Source organism: Vipera ursinii (assembly GCF_947247035.1).
Source record: "Vipera ursinii genome assembly, chromosome: 10".
Classification (NCBI taxonomy): Eukaryota; Metazoa; Chordata; class Lepidosauria; order Squamata; family Viperidae; genus Vipera; species Vipera ursinii.
Genome location: NC_139520.1, coordinates 21543225 through 21560033, shown reverse-complemented (window position 1 = coordinate 21560033; position 16809 = coordinate 21543225). Strand labels below are relative to the sequence as shown.

Genomic DNA, 16809 nt, shown 5'->3' with positions numbered 1-16809 from the left:
AGGCAAACTGTGAGTGAGACTCAATCGGTGGTGGGTCTTCTGTGAAAAGACTTGAAAGTTGTCGCGGGACAGTTCAAAACGACGACATCCTTCTCCCGTTGGGTCTCTCGCAGCATTATCCCCATTTTCAGACCGCTTGGGGGTGGGTTTTTTTGTTTTTTTTTTAATTAATTATTAACTGGTTGGAGTTTTGCAAACAAGACAGTCTCGGTTTAGATGAAAAAGTTAATAAACAAAATGGCGACTCCAATGTTTAACAAGATCACCATGACGACTAGGATGGGAGCTGAACCCTGAAACAGAGGAAAGAAAAAGAGGGAGAGGATTATAGGGGGACCCCCAGATCAATTGGGGGGAGGACAGCTGATCAATGGCTGCTGGAATTTCCACATCTCGGGCACCCCCGGAACCAATGATTCCCAAGTCCCTGGGTTTCTCAACCTTGACTACTTGGCTGCAGACTTCAACTGTGGGCTGGCTGGGGGATTGTGGGAGTTGAAGTCCACATCTTCAGGTTGCCAAGGTTGAAAACCCTGCCAAATCCAATGCAAGGGTCTGTTGGGTTCCCACTGTGTTTCTTCACCTCCCCTTCTCAACTGACCCTTAAAAAGATCCTTAAAGACTGCGCTTGAGTCATCCCCCTCAACTTTTCCAGTTGTGATTCTCCATCCTGTTTCCTGTTTCCACCATAGAAGATGGCACAGACAAGCTTCAGGCATTACATTAAGCCATTATTGGTTGAAGAAGCCCCACTGACCCAGAACTTACATATACAGCTAAGCTACGAGCCACAGAGTTCTTATATCACGCTAACCAAAGTCAAGTAGTCCACGTTCAGGGTTTGGGTCGCAGAAGCAGCTAAGAGGCAGGATGGAATGTCTTGCACTTGGCTTTTGTTCAGGAGTTATTTTGCGCCATTTTGTGAGAATGCCCACAAGATACTCTCAGAGGGCCAAATCCTCCACCAGAGAGATTCTCTTCCCGAGTTTGGGTGAGCGAAAAGGGGGGTCTGGGAAATCTGTTGGCTCTCCACGTGGAAGGATTTGTTTTACAGTATTACTCTTTCCCCATCCAGGAGAAGCAGCCACTTTGGGTGGCAAAGTGTGTAGAACTAAATAGCTGCAGCCTCTTGCAGATGCCTTGAAGGAGCTCTTGGGGAGTTTCCTAGCTTAAACCTATCTGCAGGACTGGCATTTCAAGAGGAAGGGATCTGGCAAAGCCTCTCTCTCTCTCTCTCTCTCTCTCTCTCTCTCTGTGTGTGTGTGTGTGTGTGACAGAGAGAGAGAGAGAGAGAGAGAGAGATTGAGAGAGAAAAAGCACTCCCCTTTTCCAGCGTAGGAAAAAACATCCTTGTTGCTGCATAGCAACACACTGCACGGATCCTGGCCAACCAGATCAACAGCTCACATGCCTCTCCGCAATACCTGGCTGCCCAAGCTTGGCTTTATCCAGGTAGATGGACCTCCCTTTAGCTATCTGTCTACCAGCCTTCAAGAACCCACCAGTCCCTTAAATCTGTGTCTGTAGCCTTTCGGTTTAGCATGAATAGTCCCCATTTCCTGATCTCCGAGGCTGGCAAATGGAGAACCCGTTACACAAACTATAATGGACTGTTGGGGTTTTCCTTCGCCAACGCCAGAACTGCTCTAAATATTCAGATTCCACCTGGGAATTTGGTGCTGAAACATCTCTCTGCTGCAACACACAGACTCACAAAGACTCCAGGTGCAGTGCCAGACTTATTGTGAACAGGACAAAGCCAGGTTGCACAACAAACTCAGCCGCTGCAAAAACGCTCCCGCAGAATGGAAGCAAGAACAGCAACGTGTAAAAGAAGGAGGTGGAGAGTGATGTTTTAGTACGAGAACAGGTGGATCCCAAGGATGTCCCTGTCCTTTTAGAGGGAATGATGATACAAAACGCAGTTCTGCAATAGGGGTGAAGCCCTACAAGTAGGCCAGCCATCACACTGCCTACTGTTTCTTGTTCTTCTCTTTTTCTTCTAGGTTCTACATTTTGAGATTAGGGAACTTAGAGCAAGCCAAGGCCAGATTTGACATTCCCCACGGCCATCACCTGAGGGCTAAAAGCCCAACTCACATAAAAGGATATGCTGGCTAGTTGATTTGGCTGTGTACAAACTGAATAAATAAATAAGCCACCAGGCAAGCTTTAAAGTAAACACAAGGGGCAGTTTACGCTTGGCACAAACTCAAAGAGAAGTTCAGCAGTCATTCCAAAAGGTTTTCCCTGCAAAGGGGCTGGGGGCCCATGACTGGCTAATACTCATTGGATAAAAAAGGCTGTGACATTGTTCCATCATTCCCCGCCCCTTTGGTTCAGCAACTCCAGGAAGAATATCTATCACTAACCTTCTATAAGCTTCTTACCTCTTTGTCCCCTACGTTCCAGCACTTTCCCATGTTCCACAGCCATGGAAAAGGAAAGCCACCCCATAGGGTCTGATCCTGACCAGAGTCTGACAAATTCCCTGGACAGATGTCATATTCACACCCGACTGGTCTTGCACAGTATGGGAACTCCATCAGATAAAGCAAATCAGGTTTAGCATTATTTGACATTCATATATAGACATAACCTGGGTTTCCAACACATCCCAACGGTCTTGGAGTACCCAGCAAAACTTTGCTTAGCCATCAATCCATTGTAGCTGAAAGAACCTCAGGCCACACAGAGATCCATGATTTGATCATTGGCAGAGGAACAAGGGCTGCTGGGAGATCTCCTTGCTCAGTAAACCAAGGCAATCCATTCAATTATATCAAAGCCTTTCTCAGATCACAAGAATATTGTGCTAAGAATATTGTATAGTACTACCTGTTCTAAGAAAACCGCTTCATTTATTTATTTTTCTTAATCAAATCAAAAAAGGAGGGGGAAGAGGAGGATTCTCGGTTTGCATAGTAGACAAGAATTTGTAAAAAAATCATGTTCAACAGTCTTTGTTTTTAAATTAATTAGACTTTCCGAATTGGTGGATGATTGAAAACGTAGACAAATAAACTAGCACTGAACAAGGACACCTCTGAGCGGAGGGCAAACCTGCTTGCTTCCAATATTTCTTTTACGAGAACGATCATGGGGGATGATTTGAAAGTTATTCATTCCATCCCAGACTGTCAACAAACCACATTCTATCTTGGTTCCTGGTGGGATGCAAATACAAGCAACCTCACCTGTCCAAGAGCTGCCCATTCAGTTGCTAAGCAGAGATGTGGAGGGTTTTAAGCTGGAATCGATGGTTTCAAGGGAGCTGATTATTGTCCCCTAGACACCTGAATGGATGACGCTGCTTTCGGCTTGCCTGTCCCTACCTCTGTTCCCTTGTCACGCTTCTAAAATTCCACACAACAACTCTCATGGTGAACCACGGCAGAGGCCCCACTGTAATAAAGACTGCCAAAACCTCTTGTTGGATGGTCCTTATTTTAGTTAGGTGACACTATTTGATTTGAGTAGAAAGTCAGAAGGTAAATTCAACTAAGAGTTCAAAATATAAACGTAGTGAGAAAAGGCATCAGTAATTGCACGCATAGCATGCAAGTGAGCGCTCACAGATCCCAGGCATACTTTGCATACGTGCAGAGCCCACCGTCCCTCGAGTGGCCTGCTCATCACAGCCAGGGCCAACATCCACCTGGGGCTTCATCGTCACTATTTATGACGTCTCACAGACCAGCCCATCCAGAGTGCTCCACTTACCGCGCTGGATTTGAGCTCCTCTCCATTTTCCGCCTCTGATTCTAGGGCAACAGGTAAGGATTTCTGTGGTGGAGAGCAAGTTAAGTCCCACCTCAACAGCCGGGGTTCACCTTTATCCCCGAACCTCAGGCTCTCTAGTTTCTGCACTGCTGGCTCACCAGAAGATGCCGGCCTGACGTTCTCCTTGCTCTGGGAGGTTGACCTCAGCCTCTGGACACCAAAGGCCCGCTCTTCCCCAGGATGTTCTTCAGCCAGGTTCTTGCTGAGACCCATTTTGCCGTGATGCCTTTTTTGGGACTGCATCTCTTGCATGTAAGCGTCCATCCTCATGAGGGGCTTCATCTCCATCTCGTAATTGCTCAGCTTCTCCTCATCCAGCTCTGTGAGCTTGTGGCTCCCCGAGCCATGGTGGTGTGGGCGGTGATAAGTCCAGGAAACCACGGTTGGAGGGTCTGCCCACCTCTCCCGTGGTTTGTGATTGGCGGTACCATGCTTGTGCCCGCCACTCCGGCCTCGGTGGTCTTGCAACTGGCCACTGCGCATGACCCCACCTCTCGTCCCATGAGGCCCGCCCTCCTTGTCTTCGCCCCAGCTGTTAGGCCTCATGAACTCCCTACTGCGTCCCTCCAACATCTGGATTTCCCCACTCCTCTCCTCGTCCACGGAGAGCTGCCTGGAGAAGTGGGCGTTCTTGTTCCGACAGGAAGGACCCAGAGGTGGGGATGAGGAGGGGCTGGCAGGGAAGCTCTGCAGAGGGCTGTCATCGGGCGTGAGGTCTGAAGGTGTCGTTCCTTTCCGGTAGAGTTCCGGGCTTTCCTGCTGCAGGGGAGTCCCTGTAGAAAGGACCTCGATCTCATCGCTTGAATGCTGGTGCTTTGGCCTCTGACACTCAAGCCCTAGAAGGCGAACAAGAAGCAGAGGATGAGCAAAACAAGGTGGCCGTTCCACAAGGACTTCCCTCCCATTATCGGTACCAGAGGGGGCAGGAGAAGACCTACCCATGCTCTATGTCAAGCAGAGATCTTGGGAACGGACGCAAAGAGAGCGCTAGCCTGTTGTACATATACAACTGAGTGTCCTGAGACAGCTTCAAGACGACCAGTTTAATGGCCTCACTCATTTTCATGAAACACCTCTCACCCATAGATTCCCTGAATATAATACACAACCATCACTGCATTTCTCCAGGGGAGGGAGGGAATCCAATCTTAGTTGTTGAATCGTTATAAAAAGTGTAGACTCCCGAGTTTAGCTTAGCCCTTGGGTAGCTTCACACACACTTTCAAATGAGTTTTTTAAAGACCAGCAAGAAAATAGTTTGCCGCTGCTGTTTCCCAGGATTCGAATATTTACTTTTTGGCCTGCAGTCCCTTCTGGAGATCCTCCTGGCCTTCTTTCCAAATATTAAACAGGTCCAAATCTGCCTATTTTTTCCAAAATTACTTAAGGTCCTGCAGGGGCTACCGCCTTCTGCACAGCAGTGTGCTTTCTCCAGAACTTCTAGAAAATAAATTAATAACTAATTAAAGTGACATTTCCACCACGTTCTTCAAATTGTCTTGGGAAATAAACGGGGGGGGGGGAGGAAAGATGTCTACTAAAAGGCAAAAGCAAAATAAGTGGGGGGGGGAAACACTGAAACTGTTAAGCATACATGGTACTTGAAAACGTGACGAAGACAAGACTAAAAGAAGACGCTTGTATCCACCGGTTTTACTCGTTCGTAGCACTTGGCACACATTTCCAGTGAAGATCAAAAGAGTTGGGTAACACCTTTTCCAAATAACAAATTGCATTCAAAGGCATTGCAAGCCACGCTCACTTCACCAGACGCCTCAGACACCCATCCAAAGCAGGCAGAGTTTCAGTCTCGTCCTCACAACCACGATCTTGGCTTTTTTGATCTTCACTCTGTGGCCCCTCCCCAACACATCCTTCAAAAATTCAAATTCCAGTACATTCTGGTATTGGCAGTTTAAGGAATAAATCCCCTCCGTCGGAGCACCAGCCCTCTTTCAAGTAAAGTCCCAAGAGTGAAGCATTTTCTAGATGTTGCTTGTCTGGGCAGATTATGTACGTATCTACAATACACACCCACAGCTAACCACAATGCGAAATGTCTTGCCCAAAGAACCCTGGATTAAAGCTACTTAAAGCTTCCATTTTTCACTAAGTGAGCAAAAGCCTTCAACTCGGTGCAAAGACTAGCATTGTTTGTTGCGGCAGACGTGTATTAATGAGTGGGTTGCTTAAAGAAGGCAGCTTACATCTTTTCTTCCATCCTATCTTTGGCCCTGCCCAAGAAGACAGATACAGGCGCACAGAGCTAAGGCAGACCTTTATTGCAAAGCCTCCACAGATCCTTGTTAGTGACTCTCTGCAGGCCCGTTGTTTGGATTATGTCTCCAAACGCGGTTTGTTAGAGCTTGTGCTGACTTGGGCTGCGGTTTTTTATGTGGGCTGCTCCATTCCGAAGGAATGAATTTTGGCACCGTTATTTCAGATTCTCCTTTCGTTGGCTTACGTTTTAATGCTCACAACTCTCAATCTCCCCGAGTGCAGAAAATTAGGTTGTACATAAATGGGCAACTACTAATGAATCGTATCAGATCCACAAGATTCCCTTTTGCTCTCAGCATTGGCTGGCTACAGCCTCATCCACCTTGCTGCTCCAGTGATTATCATGGGGGAGATGTACCCTGTTCCTGTTTAAAAAAAGAAGAAAAAAAAGAAGAGGACAGCCAACAGGGAATCAAGATGGTGAGCACTCTACATGCCAAACGGAGAAACAGGGAGGAATCCACCAAACGCAGATGGCCCTGCCTCCCTAGCCTAGAGGTGGGGACAAGAGGAAAGAAGCTAAGTCCCAGGTTCTGCAGAGGCTCTCCAGATTGTACTGACCGTTTTCTCGGTGCTGGAAGGAAGGTGAAAAGTCTTTGGCAGTGATCCTAGCAACCCGCGCTTCCTCCTGAGATTTCTGTGCTGCTGTCACGGCGGCATCGGCCTTGGCCCGCGAATGGGAGGTCCTGTGGGAGACGGAAAGACAAAGGTACGAATGGTTATGGCGTTTGGCTTGGGTAAGTGAGCAGATATCTGAGCAGGGGAAGGAGGACATCAACAACTGAAAATGAAGACAATGGGCAGAAAGGAGAACACACAAACGGTCGGACTTTTGTGGCAAAAATCACAGTGAACAAGAAATGAACTTGGGCCTGCCTATCGGTGAAGTTACTTTTTCCAGCACAAATTTAATCGCAACACTTTTCCAGCAAATTCGATTGTCAAGAACATGATAACGTAGAGTCAACAAGAAGAGACTTTCCACATTTCACCCAAAGAACAGAAGAGGAGTGGTGGGCTCTGCAGACTAACAGATTTGAAGGAATTGGATCAAAGCCAATGGCTGGAATCAGGAAGTAAGTGAAACAACGTAAAGTGAGGCTTTTGAGTCCATCAGCGGATGAGGGAAAAGAAAGAAACAGACAGGTCACAAGATCACAATGGAGATGATTGGATCACTACTGCTATGAAAACAGTTCACAATTGAACGAACAAGACACTCAAAAAGCTGGACAATACTTGATTTTAAGGCTTAGGGCTGCTGGATGGAGGATAGGAGGACAAGGATCCGGTTTGCCAGATTGACTCCGTGAGCCCGCAACTTGTCCGGCTGGTTCAGTCTCCAGCCCCTATCTTGACCTTCCAATCAAGTCCCACGGGTCACGGTTGAAGCTCATTTGCAGGAAGGTCCTGACGGGCAAGGCATCTAGAACAGAGGCCCCCAACCTTTTTGGCACCAGGGACTGGTTCCGTGGAAAGAGTTTTACCACGGACCGGAGGGTGGGTGGTTTTGTGTACTGCCTGCATCCTGCAGACGGGGCTTTCCTTGTTTGTGTGGACCGGTTGCTGGCATGCTGCAGCCTGGATCAGGATTGGGGACCCCTGATCTAGAAGATTGGCCCAACAGGTGAAAAATAAGGTTTCAGTCCTTCAACCTGACACACACCTGGTTTTCTACAGGCAGCAGTTTCTGTAGCCATGAGAGAATATCCAGGGCTACAGTCTCCCCTTATGCTCCAAAATGCAACTGGCCCAGTCGCTAATCAAATGTTGGACATGTGGGATTTTTTTTCCTAGATATATTAATCAGCCTCATGGATAAAAATGAGCGTCGCGTACTATCCATACCGGTTCCATCTTTACTACAGCTGGATGAATCCTTCCCAGGGCAAATTATATGATGTATGCCTGCAGGCTAAAATTAATTTGTTTTCACTTGTAATGCATCAGGAGCAACACGATTATTTCTCCTCAAGGTAAAGACACATTGGCACTGGAGCCAAATGATTGGATGTCATTAGCAAGCATCTGCTAGATCCTACAGGAAGTCCTCGTTCAGCGATGGTCCCACTGAGCGACTGTTCGCAGAGATGATGTTGATGAAAAAGCAAGCTGCCAAATATTTGTGGTGGGAAAGGGATGGAGCTGATGAGGGGTGGACCACCCTCATCGAATAACCTTGACAACTTTAAGATGGGTGGACTTCAACTCCCAGAATTCCCCAGCCAGCGAATACTTAAAAGTTGTCAAGGTTGAGAAACACTGCATTGGTTGATCTTCCTCCTTACTGGGGAACTCAAATAGTCACCCATATGACACCCCTCTCCAAAGTGGGTCCCTGGAATTAATCTTTGCTTTCAGTGTCCCAAAGGTGCTTTCCCAAAAGGAGAACTGGACGTTTTTTGTATTTTTCTTTGAAAACGTTTCCCTTCTCATCCAAGGAGCTTCTTCCAGTTCTGGATGAGAAGCTTCTTGGGCTTCAGAGAAAAAAAAGCCATCAAGCAGAAGAGGCTTCCACCCACCAGCTGCGCTAGGTATCTTTGTGGTCCAACCTCTGGTGGACCAATCTGGGCAACCCTTCCCCCTTTGAAGGGACTCTGTGTGACGCCAGGCAGTCACTGCGGAGATGGGAGGGAAGAGGCCACAGGGGCGGGAATTCCTGCTAGAACCCAAGGCACAGAATCCTCTCTTTTCCTAGAGAGCTCTCTTGGAAACAAAGCCACGGAAGGCAAGGGGGAAGGGAGAGGAGGGGAGAAGCCCACAGTGGGGGAGGAGCCACCTCCACATTTAGATGGAGCCGGGCTTGACTGCTTAGAGGCAGAGAACCTGGATGCTTGGGAGGAGGGATGTGGAGGCAAAGCAGGCTCGGGATGAGAGAGACCCACGAGCAGGGTTGCTCCCCCAAAGGAAAGCCCTCCCATAGACGATCGGATCACCTTTAGGAGTGCTGCTGGTGGGCGCTTCTCTGCACAACCAGAAGAGCCAGTTTATGATCAGGATCCCCAGCCAGGAGCTCTTCTCCAGCTTCAGGGGCACCGTCTCTGGAAGCAATCCACGGAGAAAGGTAGCCTGATCACCCTGGCCTTTGGTGCAAGAAGACTGGCGGGAGGTAAATTATTTATTGACACTGCAGATGTTGGCTTCCGTCTGCAGACTTAAGGAGCCATCCATGCAGGAGGAGGAAGAATGCAGGAAGGGTGCCCTGTTTGTTGCGGGGGGCAGGGGGGGGAGGCAGGGCAAAGGAAGGAGACAGCAGCTGTTGGTTTCTATGGCCTTGCTTGGGAAACAACAGAGACCCTATTTCGCATCAGTATTCTGCGATTCAGAATTGTTGGTCCCTCTAGCCTTGCCTCTTGGACCATTGTACACTACGGTCTGGTTCAGGAAGCATTTCAAACCAGGGTTCCTTTCACAGTGGATTGTTGAATATGCCGCAGCTATCTGGATTTACACAATACTAAGCTAGAAAGCAATGCACCACCCTTACAAAGAAGGCCACTATGTCCTGTATTAATCTCATTTCCTCAGCCAAGAATAGTTTACCTGGAAGCACATCGTATGTTCCCGACCAACAATAGTTGGCTGGTTCATCTATAAGATGATGACATAGACCATGAAATACAAACATGGTTGGCTAGGTTTTAAATATCACATGGAGTCAAAAGTCAACAAATCATGATCCAGATCAGTATGATATGGAACCCCAACCAAGAGTTGAGTTCAGCCGTAATTTGTTGATCTGTTGACTTTTTGACTATTGTAACATCAATCAATGCCAAAAGGAAGCAACATCAGAAGATATGGCATTACTGATGAACCAGACGAGTGACTCTCACTGGTCACTGCCAATACATGGGCCCCTGTCAGGAAAGGTGAAAAAAGAATTGAAATAATATTCTAAAATTGTAGGCATTGGGACCAGCATCCTTCTCGCCCTGAGGATGCTCCAGCTTCATCATTAGGAGGGAGGGGCTTTGAGATCTCCATCCATGCAGTTTAGTTTCCACCTTCTCAAAAACTGCCACTGTCTGGTAAGTCCCCCCTATCTCTGAAATTCCGCCTTTAACTACATTTATGACTTCATCCGATTTTCAGCAGATTGCCATCCGCATCTAATCAATAATTGATTAAACCAGTAAACAAATACCAGGTTGTGGAAGTAAACCATTAGCCAGTGCCATTAACTTGCTGTAGACAATTTCCAACTCTCGTACATCATTACCTCCGTGCTATTCCCTGCTCGCTCCCTGGAACGTGGACCTTAGCTGGATCTCTAATTGGGAAAGGAAAAGCAGCTAATGCAACCTCTGGCATGACACAAACATCTGCTCTGGCACTCTGAAACCAGACAGGGAAGCAAGTGCCCTGAATTACAAGCAGCAAAGGCCTGGCTTCTTGGTTGACAACTGACTTGTCTTAATTGATGCCACAGAGGCAGGCTGGAGCGCACGCAAAGCAGCTCAGCTGCCAGATGGCTCTTTCAGAAGAAGATGCTCCCAAATATCCAGAGTTTTCTCCCCCATCTTTACCAGAATCTACCTCCTAGCACTTCTAACATCAGCTATACTGGTCCACTTATGGGATTCCCTGGTACGAGATGGAGGGATTCTCCTGCAACCTACGTTAGACAAATCGACGGAGGGTAAAGATAGGAACAGGTAACATCTGAGACAGCCTCTTTCTCAGTTGTTGGGGACCTGCCGTGCACCACTGTCTCTCCTGGGCATCTATGGTTGCCAATGGCAGGAGCCGAGGAACTTTGTGGGCTATGTTGCCACAGGGCAGTTTGGATCTGGGGTGAGACTCTTCTGGTTCCTCAGAGCGTCCATGCCATTCATAGTGGACTTTCACTTAGGACATACTGGGTCCTTCTCAAGACCCCCACCAATGGGATAGCAGCTCCTTTCTTTCCACCCAGCGTGCATTTCCTGCTCCTTCACGGAAGAAGAATAGATCAAATACATATTTCATCTTCCATTTTTGAATTTTAACATCAAGCCTGCATTGTTAGTCACAGTGGAAGAAGGAAATAAAGTCTATGCTTGTTTGATTAGGTTAGATCAGTCTTTCTCAACCTGAGCAAATTTAAGACGTGTGAACTTCAACTCCCAGAATTTTGGGAGTTGAAGTTCACACTCCTTAAAATTGCCACGGTTGGGAAGCATTGGTTTAGACGGTTGTATCTTTTCTTGAAGGTGAAATTAAATATGAATTAAAGAAGATGACGTATGTAACTCAGAGAAGAAGGTGTGCGGGGCTGTGCAGCAAATTCTTTTGACTTTCAGCTCAGGATGAGTCACCTGTATGTGCTCAGCATAAGACAAAGCAACATTTAGGAGACGTGGAATGATGGGGGACATCACTCCACCTCCATCTAAAAGGTAACACAGAATCTGTCTGAGTTTCTTCCGTCAGAGTATATGAAAAATATGTGCCCATGTGTGTTTCATTTGGGCGCGAACATTTTTAAACCCAGCGTGAGAGCCTTAACAGGGGCATCAAGTTAAGCATAGCTACCTGTCTGCATAGGTAGCTTTTTCCCAAGGTGCACAGTGGGTGGTCTCTAGTGACATCTGTTAAGCAAAAATGTATGTTCATATCACAGTGACGTTCCTCTGAAGCACATGTTCACCAGGAGATGTAAGTGGGTTTCAGAATACAAGGAGCTGGTTTTGGGTTATTTCACGATGACAGCTCTGCCATGCAAAACCTGTGTACCGAATATGTCTATATTGGTTATTTACAGATTGCAACTTGATTAACATCTGGAGAGGGACTTGCAATTCCCACCATCTGTCACTTCTAATGGAACACTATCAAGGGCATCAGAGAAGTGACTGATTAAGACAAGGCAGGCAGGAAAAATTATACACAGGAAATGTCTGGAGGGACAGGAAATCAAGCCATTGAGGGTTCATATGCAAGGACTCTCTTTTTTCATCTGCACACACTGTTTACACATTATCAGATGCTAACAAGGAGAGGCTCATGAATTAACTCAAGCTGGGTAGATCTTTCTCTGGATCTACTGCTTTCTTTTCCATTGTTATTTCCCAAAGTGGACTAGAGCCATATGTTTTATAGAGCTATTGTAGAATCAGACCTGCAGGGCCGATTCACTGACATGTGAATCCTTAGAAAAATACAGGAATTGCATATACCATCCCACACTGTGCCAACTTTTATGCAAAACCCATCCTACTTAGGTTGTATGGTCCAAATTACTGCACAGACTTCAAATACACAGGAAACTTCTTTCAGTACCAGATCTTTAGCTCTCTAACCCAAGACCACCAACATGCTAAGCTTGAGAACTTCACTTTGGTTCTCTATATGTGGTTGACAAATAATGACTTATAGATTAGTAAGTCAACTACACCCAGCCAACTGCAGTTTCATTAATAAACTATAGCTAAATAAGGATAGTCTTGCAGGAGTGTAGGTGGTCATTATCTATGAAGCCCTTCATGGCATAGGTCTGGATATCTGTGGGACCATCTGTCTCAAGCGTATTTGCTCATCCAACAATTTTTGACATGGTTGGTGAGCTCCATGTCCCCCCAAAATTACTTCTGCCACCAGGAGAAGAAACTGAAATAGGAGGACAGAAACATGTCTACAAAATCATTGCCCAAGTCACGTAGAGGTTCGGGCCATCATCTTCATCATGGGGAAAAAGGTCTTCAGTGTAAAGAACAGCCAGGATGGGTGCTTTTCAAGAGAGGGAGCAATGATTTTGTAGACATGTTACTGTCCTCCTACTCCAGGTTTCTTCTCCTGGTGGCAGAAATAATTTTTGGGACATGGAGCACACCAATCCTGTCAGATATTGCTGGATGAGCAGACACTTGGAGTCAGACGGTCCCACAGATATCCAGACCTTTGCCATGAAGGGATTTATAGATAATGGCCACCAGCCTCTTATAACATTTTAGGAGTCTAGAATCCATTATCTTATTTTTCCAACAGGAAAAAAATGATGAATTGTTGACATCTGCACCTTCTGCTCCTCAGCAACTAGTGAATGGCCACAACCTAGCATGAAGTGCTAATTGGGTCATGATCTACTAGCCTGTATCATTCATTTCCTACGTTACCTTCTATGTTCTAACCGGCAAGGCTCTGGTGCCTGTAAAGGCACAATGTTTTCCCTACCATGAGCAATTCTGTATTACTGTTTGTTGCATCTGGAGGCCTGCAATTTGGAGCGTTGGATGAATCTGACATGGGCAGATTCTGAAATAATTTGATCAGAATTTAGTCATCTCCTGGCTTTTATACTTTCCAAATGTTCAAATACAGCTTTGGAGTTGCAAAACAGATCAAAATACCCTTAAAAAATGTTTGAGAGAACAGAGAGTGAAAATATGTTTCTAAATCTGTTCTTAAATCCATTTTTGTACACCGTTCCCCCCAGCCCCCAAGACAACAGATAGCAGTAGAAGCAAACTGGGCCGGACCCTCTAAGCCAGCGTTTCTCAACCTCCGCAGCTTTAAGATGTGTGGACTTCAAGTCCCAGAATTCCCCAGGCAGCTGAGACTGAGAAATATTGTTCTAGATCAGACACGTCAAACTCGTGACGTCACATGACGTCGCGCAACGTATCAGAGCTTTTTCACCATTGCCGGCAATGGGGTGGGCTTCCCGATGATGCGTCCGGCCCGGGGGCTGACAGTTTGACACCCCTGTTCTAGATCAACACACACAAGAGCTCACAAACAAGCTGATTTGCCCATCCATCCAAATGGTGAAAAAACTTCAAACTTGACCAATTGAGTGGAAACTGATTGAGTAGGTTGGTTCACTGTGATTGGAACACACAAAGGGCCACCACAATTGGAACACACAAAAGGGGCATTGTATGCTCTGCATTGTCAAACACATTTCTTGTTGAACCCAGTAGGCTCTGAAGCATTGTGTGATGCCACCTTGACAAGCCACAACATTACAAGGGTAACCAAAGGGATTGGCATTCATTATCTAGCTAAGCTGGGCATGAGGGCAAAGCCTTTAATTATCTGGATTACCTAAGAATCCATGGCCAGCTATCTTTTCGTCCCGCTGCAGAGCACGATCGGCATAATCTAAAATAGAATCAGACACCACCTTCTTCTTGAAGGCAGGCCTCCTTAGGAAGGAGCAAAGCTTGTGCAGAGTCTCCGTTTCCAGTGATGGCGTCACTCACTAAGGCACTGATGAGAACAAACTCATCCTGGCTTTAGGCCCAAAGAGTCAACAGCCCAACAGATCTTGGTGGAAAGCAACTCTTCAATCTGCTGAATGAAGATCCTGGAATTGTCTTTCAGCAACATCTGAAAAGTCTCCACTCCCCAATTTTGCCCTAAAGCAACTTTCCTCAAAGGAGAGTGCCTGAGCTTGACCCATCCCAGAATTCCTGATTTGGAAGGTGCCACATTTGTAATCCTTCCAGAGGGAGAGAGGGAGGGAGGGAGGGAGGGAGGAAGTACAATAGAGAAATGCAGAAATACACATGCTTCTGCCATGCTGCCTGAAAACAAGCAGCTTGAGGGAGTGAACATAGCTCTTCAAATTGCAGGAAAAGTAGCTTATGTCTCCAGCAAGACAAGAAGGAAGGAGGCAAGAAGAAGGGTGAGAAGAAATGATTTATGCAGTCCAAAAGCAGTTCTGGAATCAAAATGCATTTGCACCGGACGGACCTTCACCTGCTTTCACTTGAGCCATCCGTCTTGAGCATTATATCCGGTCTGGATTACCTCTTCCATCTTTCCAATTTTGCCCCCCCAAAATAATCTCTTTCGGAATAGATCACAGTGTTATGAAGAAGTTTGTTAATTGCAGGGTGCATTACGGACAGCATGATTTAGTTCAACTTTCTGGATTGACATGAAATAGGGAACCATCAATCAAGCATTTGGATGACTTCACAGAACAGCCTGAACTAATTTGCGTAAAGCTCATTAATAGTTCCTATTTTCATATTGTCATCGTATTTATTTTACCATTCGCATGGACATACACAGGATGCTCAATCTTTCAGAATATGATGATGATGGTGGTGGTGATAATGACGACGATGATGATGAAATAGTCAGTGCATGTCTACCTATGTCATAGATGTTTGACTACAACTTTCTGAAAATTTCCCGAGGGAGGGGCAACCTGCCCTGTGTGGCAAAGGATTCCAGGTGTTTGCAGTTAAAACCTCTGCAGAATGCCAGCCCGGGGGAGATTCCTAGAGCCCTGGAGGCTCCCACTAGCAAAACAGAGGAAGGGCCTTCTTGACTGAAACCAGCCAAAGTATCTGAGCCTCTCCTCTTCCTCCTCTTCCTCCTCCTCAGGGAGGGAGTCTCTTTCTCCTCCCCCCCCAGGGACCACCAGTCCTTCCTCTCTGCAACCAAACTGGCAGGATTAGTAGCCGAGGGCCTGCCATAAGGGGGAGGCGGTCTAAGCGGCCTTGTCTGTGCCAAGCTGGGCATAGGGTGGAGGGAGGCTGAGACAGCAGGAAAGACTGGGGGTGGGGAGGAGGAGGAGGAGGAGGTTTGTCCCAGATGTAGGGTGTGGGGGGGGAGGGGGGAAGAATGACAATTCCCCTCTCTTGCACACGGCTGGCCCTTTCCCTTTCCCCGCCTTGACCTCCTTCTCCGAAAAAGGATGAATCACCGGAGCCTCTGCCTGCCTCCTTGCTGTCTCGCTACCGGCTGCCGCTCCGCTTCTGCCGGCTTCCATCTGGCCTTGTTGTTGAACAACACCCAGAGAGCGCAGGGACAGAACGTTCTGCGCCACACGCTCCCTCCTTCGCCCCGCTCCCAGCCTCTTCGGCTGCCTTTGGGGGAACCCCCCTGCAGGGCGGACCCCGGACCCCACAGCACCCCACACCTCATTCTAGGGACCAGGAGAGCGAACCCAGTTCTGCAAAGCCTGGCCAGCCGTCCCCACCCACCCGGTTTTTCTCCCCGGCCTGGCGCTGAGGATGGGCAAACCCTGCAGCGCTATTTTGGTATTCTGTAGCAGCGACGGAGGGGGAGGGGGAGGAGGAAGAGGAGGAGCTCTGCACAGGAGCCTCAGCAAGCAGAGCAGCTGAGGCTCCTGTGGGGTGTGAGGTGGGAGATGGACCCTTTTCCAACCCCCTCCTCTGCTGGGCTTGTATGCACTGAGAAGAGACACCCCCCCGCGCGCCCTCCCCCAGCGGAGCATCATCTGTCAGGGGACATCTGCCGTTTGGGAAGCTGTCCTTCCGCAGGTGCCCATCTCCAACCTTTCAAATTGTGGCAGCTTTGAAAACAACGTTTCTGAGGGTCTGCCCAAAAACCAAAGCTGGCCTGAGCCTCTTCTTCGCCCACAACTTCAGACCTTCATCTCGCCCTCTTTAAGGTGCCACAAGACCCCACCCGCCAGCCCAACTGACATTGGCTGTGGCCAACTAAACTTCGAGGTTTACTTCTTTGGTTTAAACCAGGGTTCTCCAAACGTGGCATCATTAAGACTTGTGGGCTTCAGCTCCCAGAATTCCCCAGCCAGCATGGCGGTTGAAGTCCACAAGTCTTAAAGACAGCAAAGACAGACAGGCAGGCAGACAGACTGACAGAGCCTCTTCTGAGGCCTTTCTGATGTAACCCAGCCAGAGAGGCCAGCTTTTCTACAGTGTGTGCCATTCGTACAATTCATTCTCCATTGTATTTGTATCTCAATTCAATCCACTTGGGGTCTTCTGAATGTCCAAACCGGCTGTTGTGACTCAGGGCCAGCCTGTGGGTCCGACAGCC

General features: G+C 47.5%; 1 protein-coding gene across 1 annotated transcript in view; it reads right to left on the bottom strand.

The window, feature by feature from the left end:
• Window positions 1-7: 7 nt before the first annotated feature.
• Window positions 8-16809, bottom strand: part of JPH3 (junctophilin 3) — a gene marked incomplete at its 5' end in the record, with an annotated part of 32059 nt that continues 15257 nt past the window's right edge. The window contains 3 exons of the mRNA XM_083370845.1: window positions 8-293; window positions 3724-4619; window positions 6625-6749. Coding sequence (XP_083226971.1) covers window positions 213-293; window positions 3724-4619; window positions 6625-6749 — 1102 coding nt within the window. The 3' untranslated portion in view covers window positions 8-212. The remainder of the gene's footprint in view (window positions 294-3723; window positions 4620-6624; window positions 6750-16809) is intronic.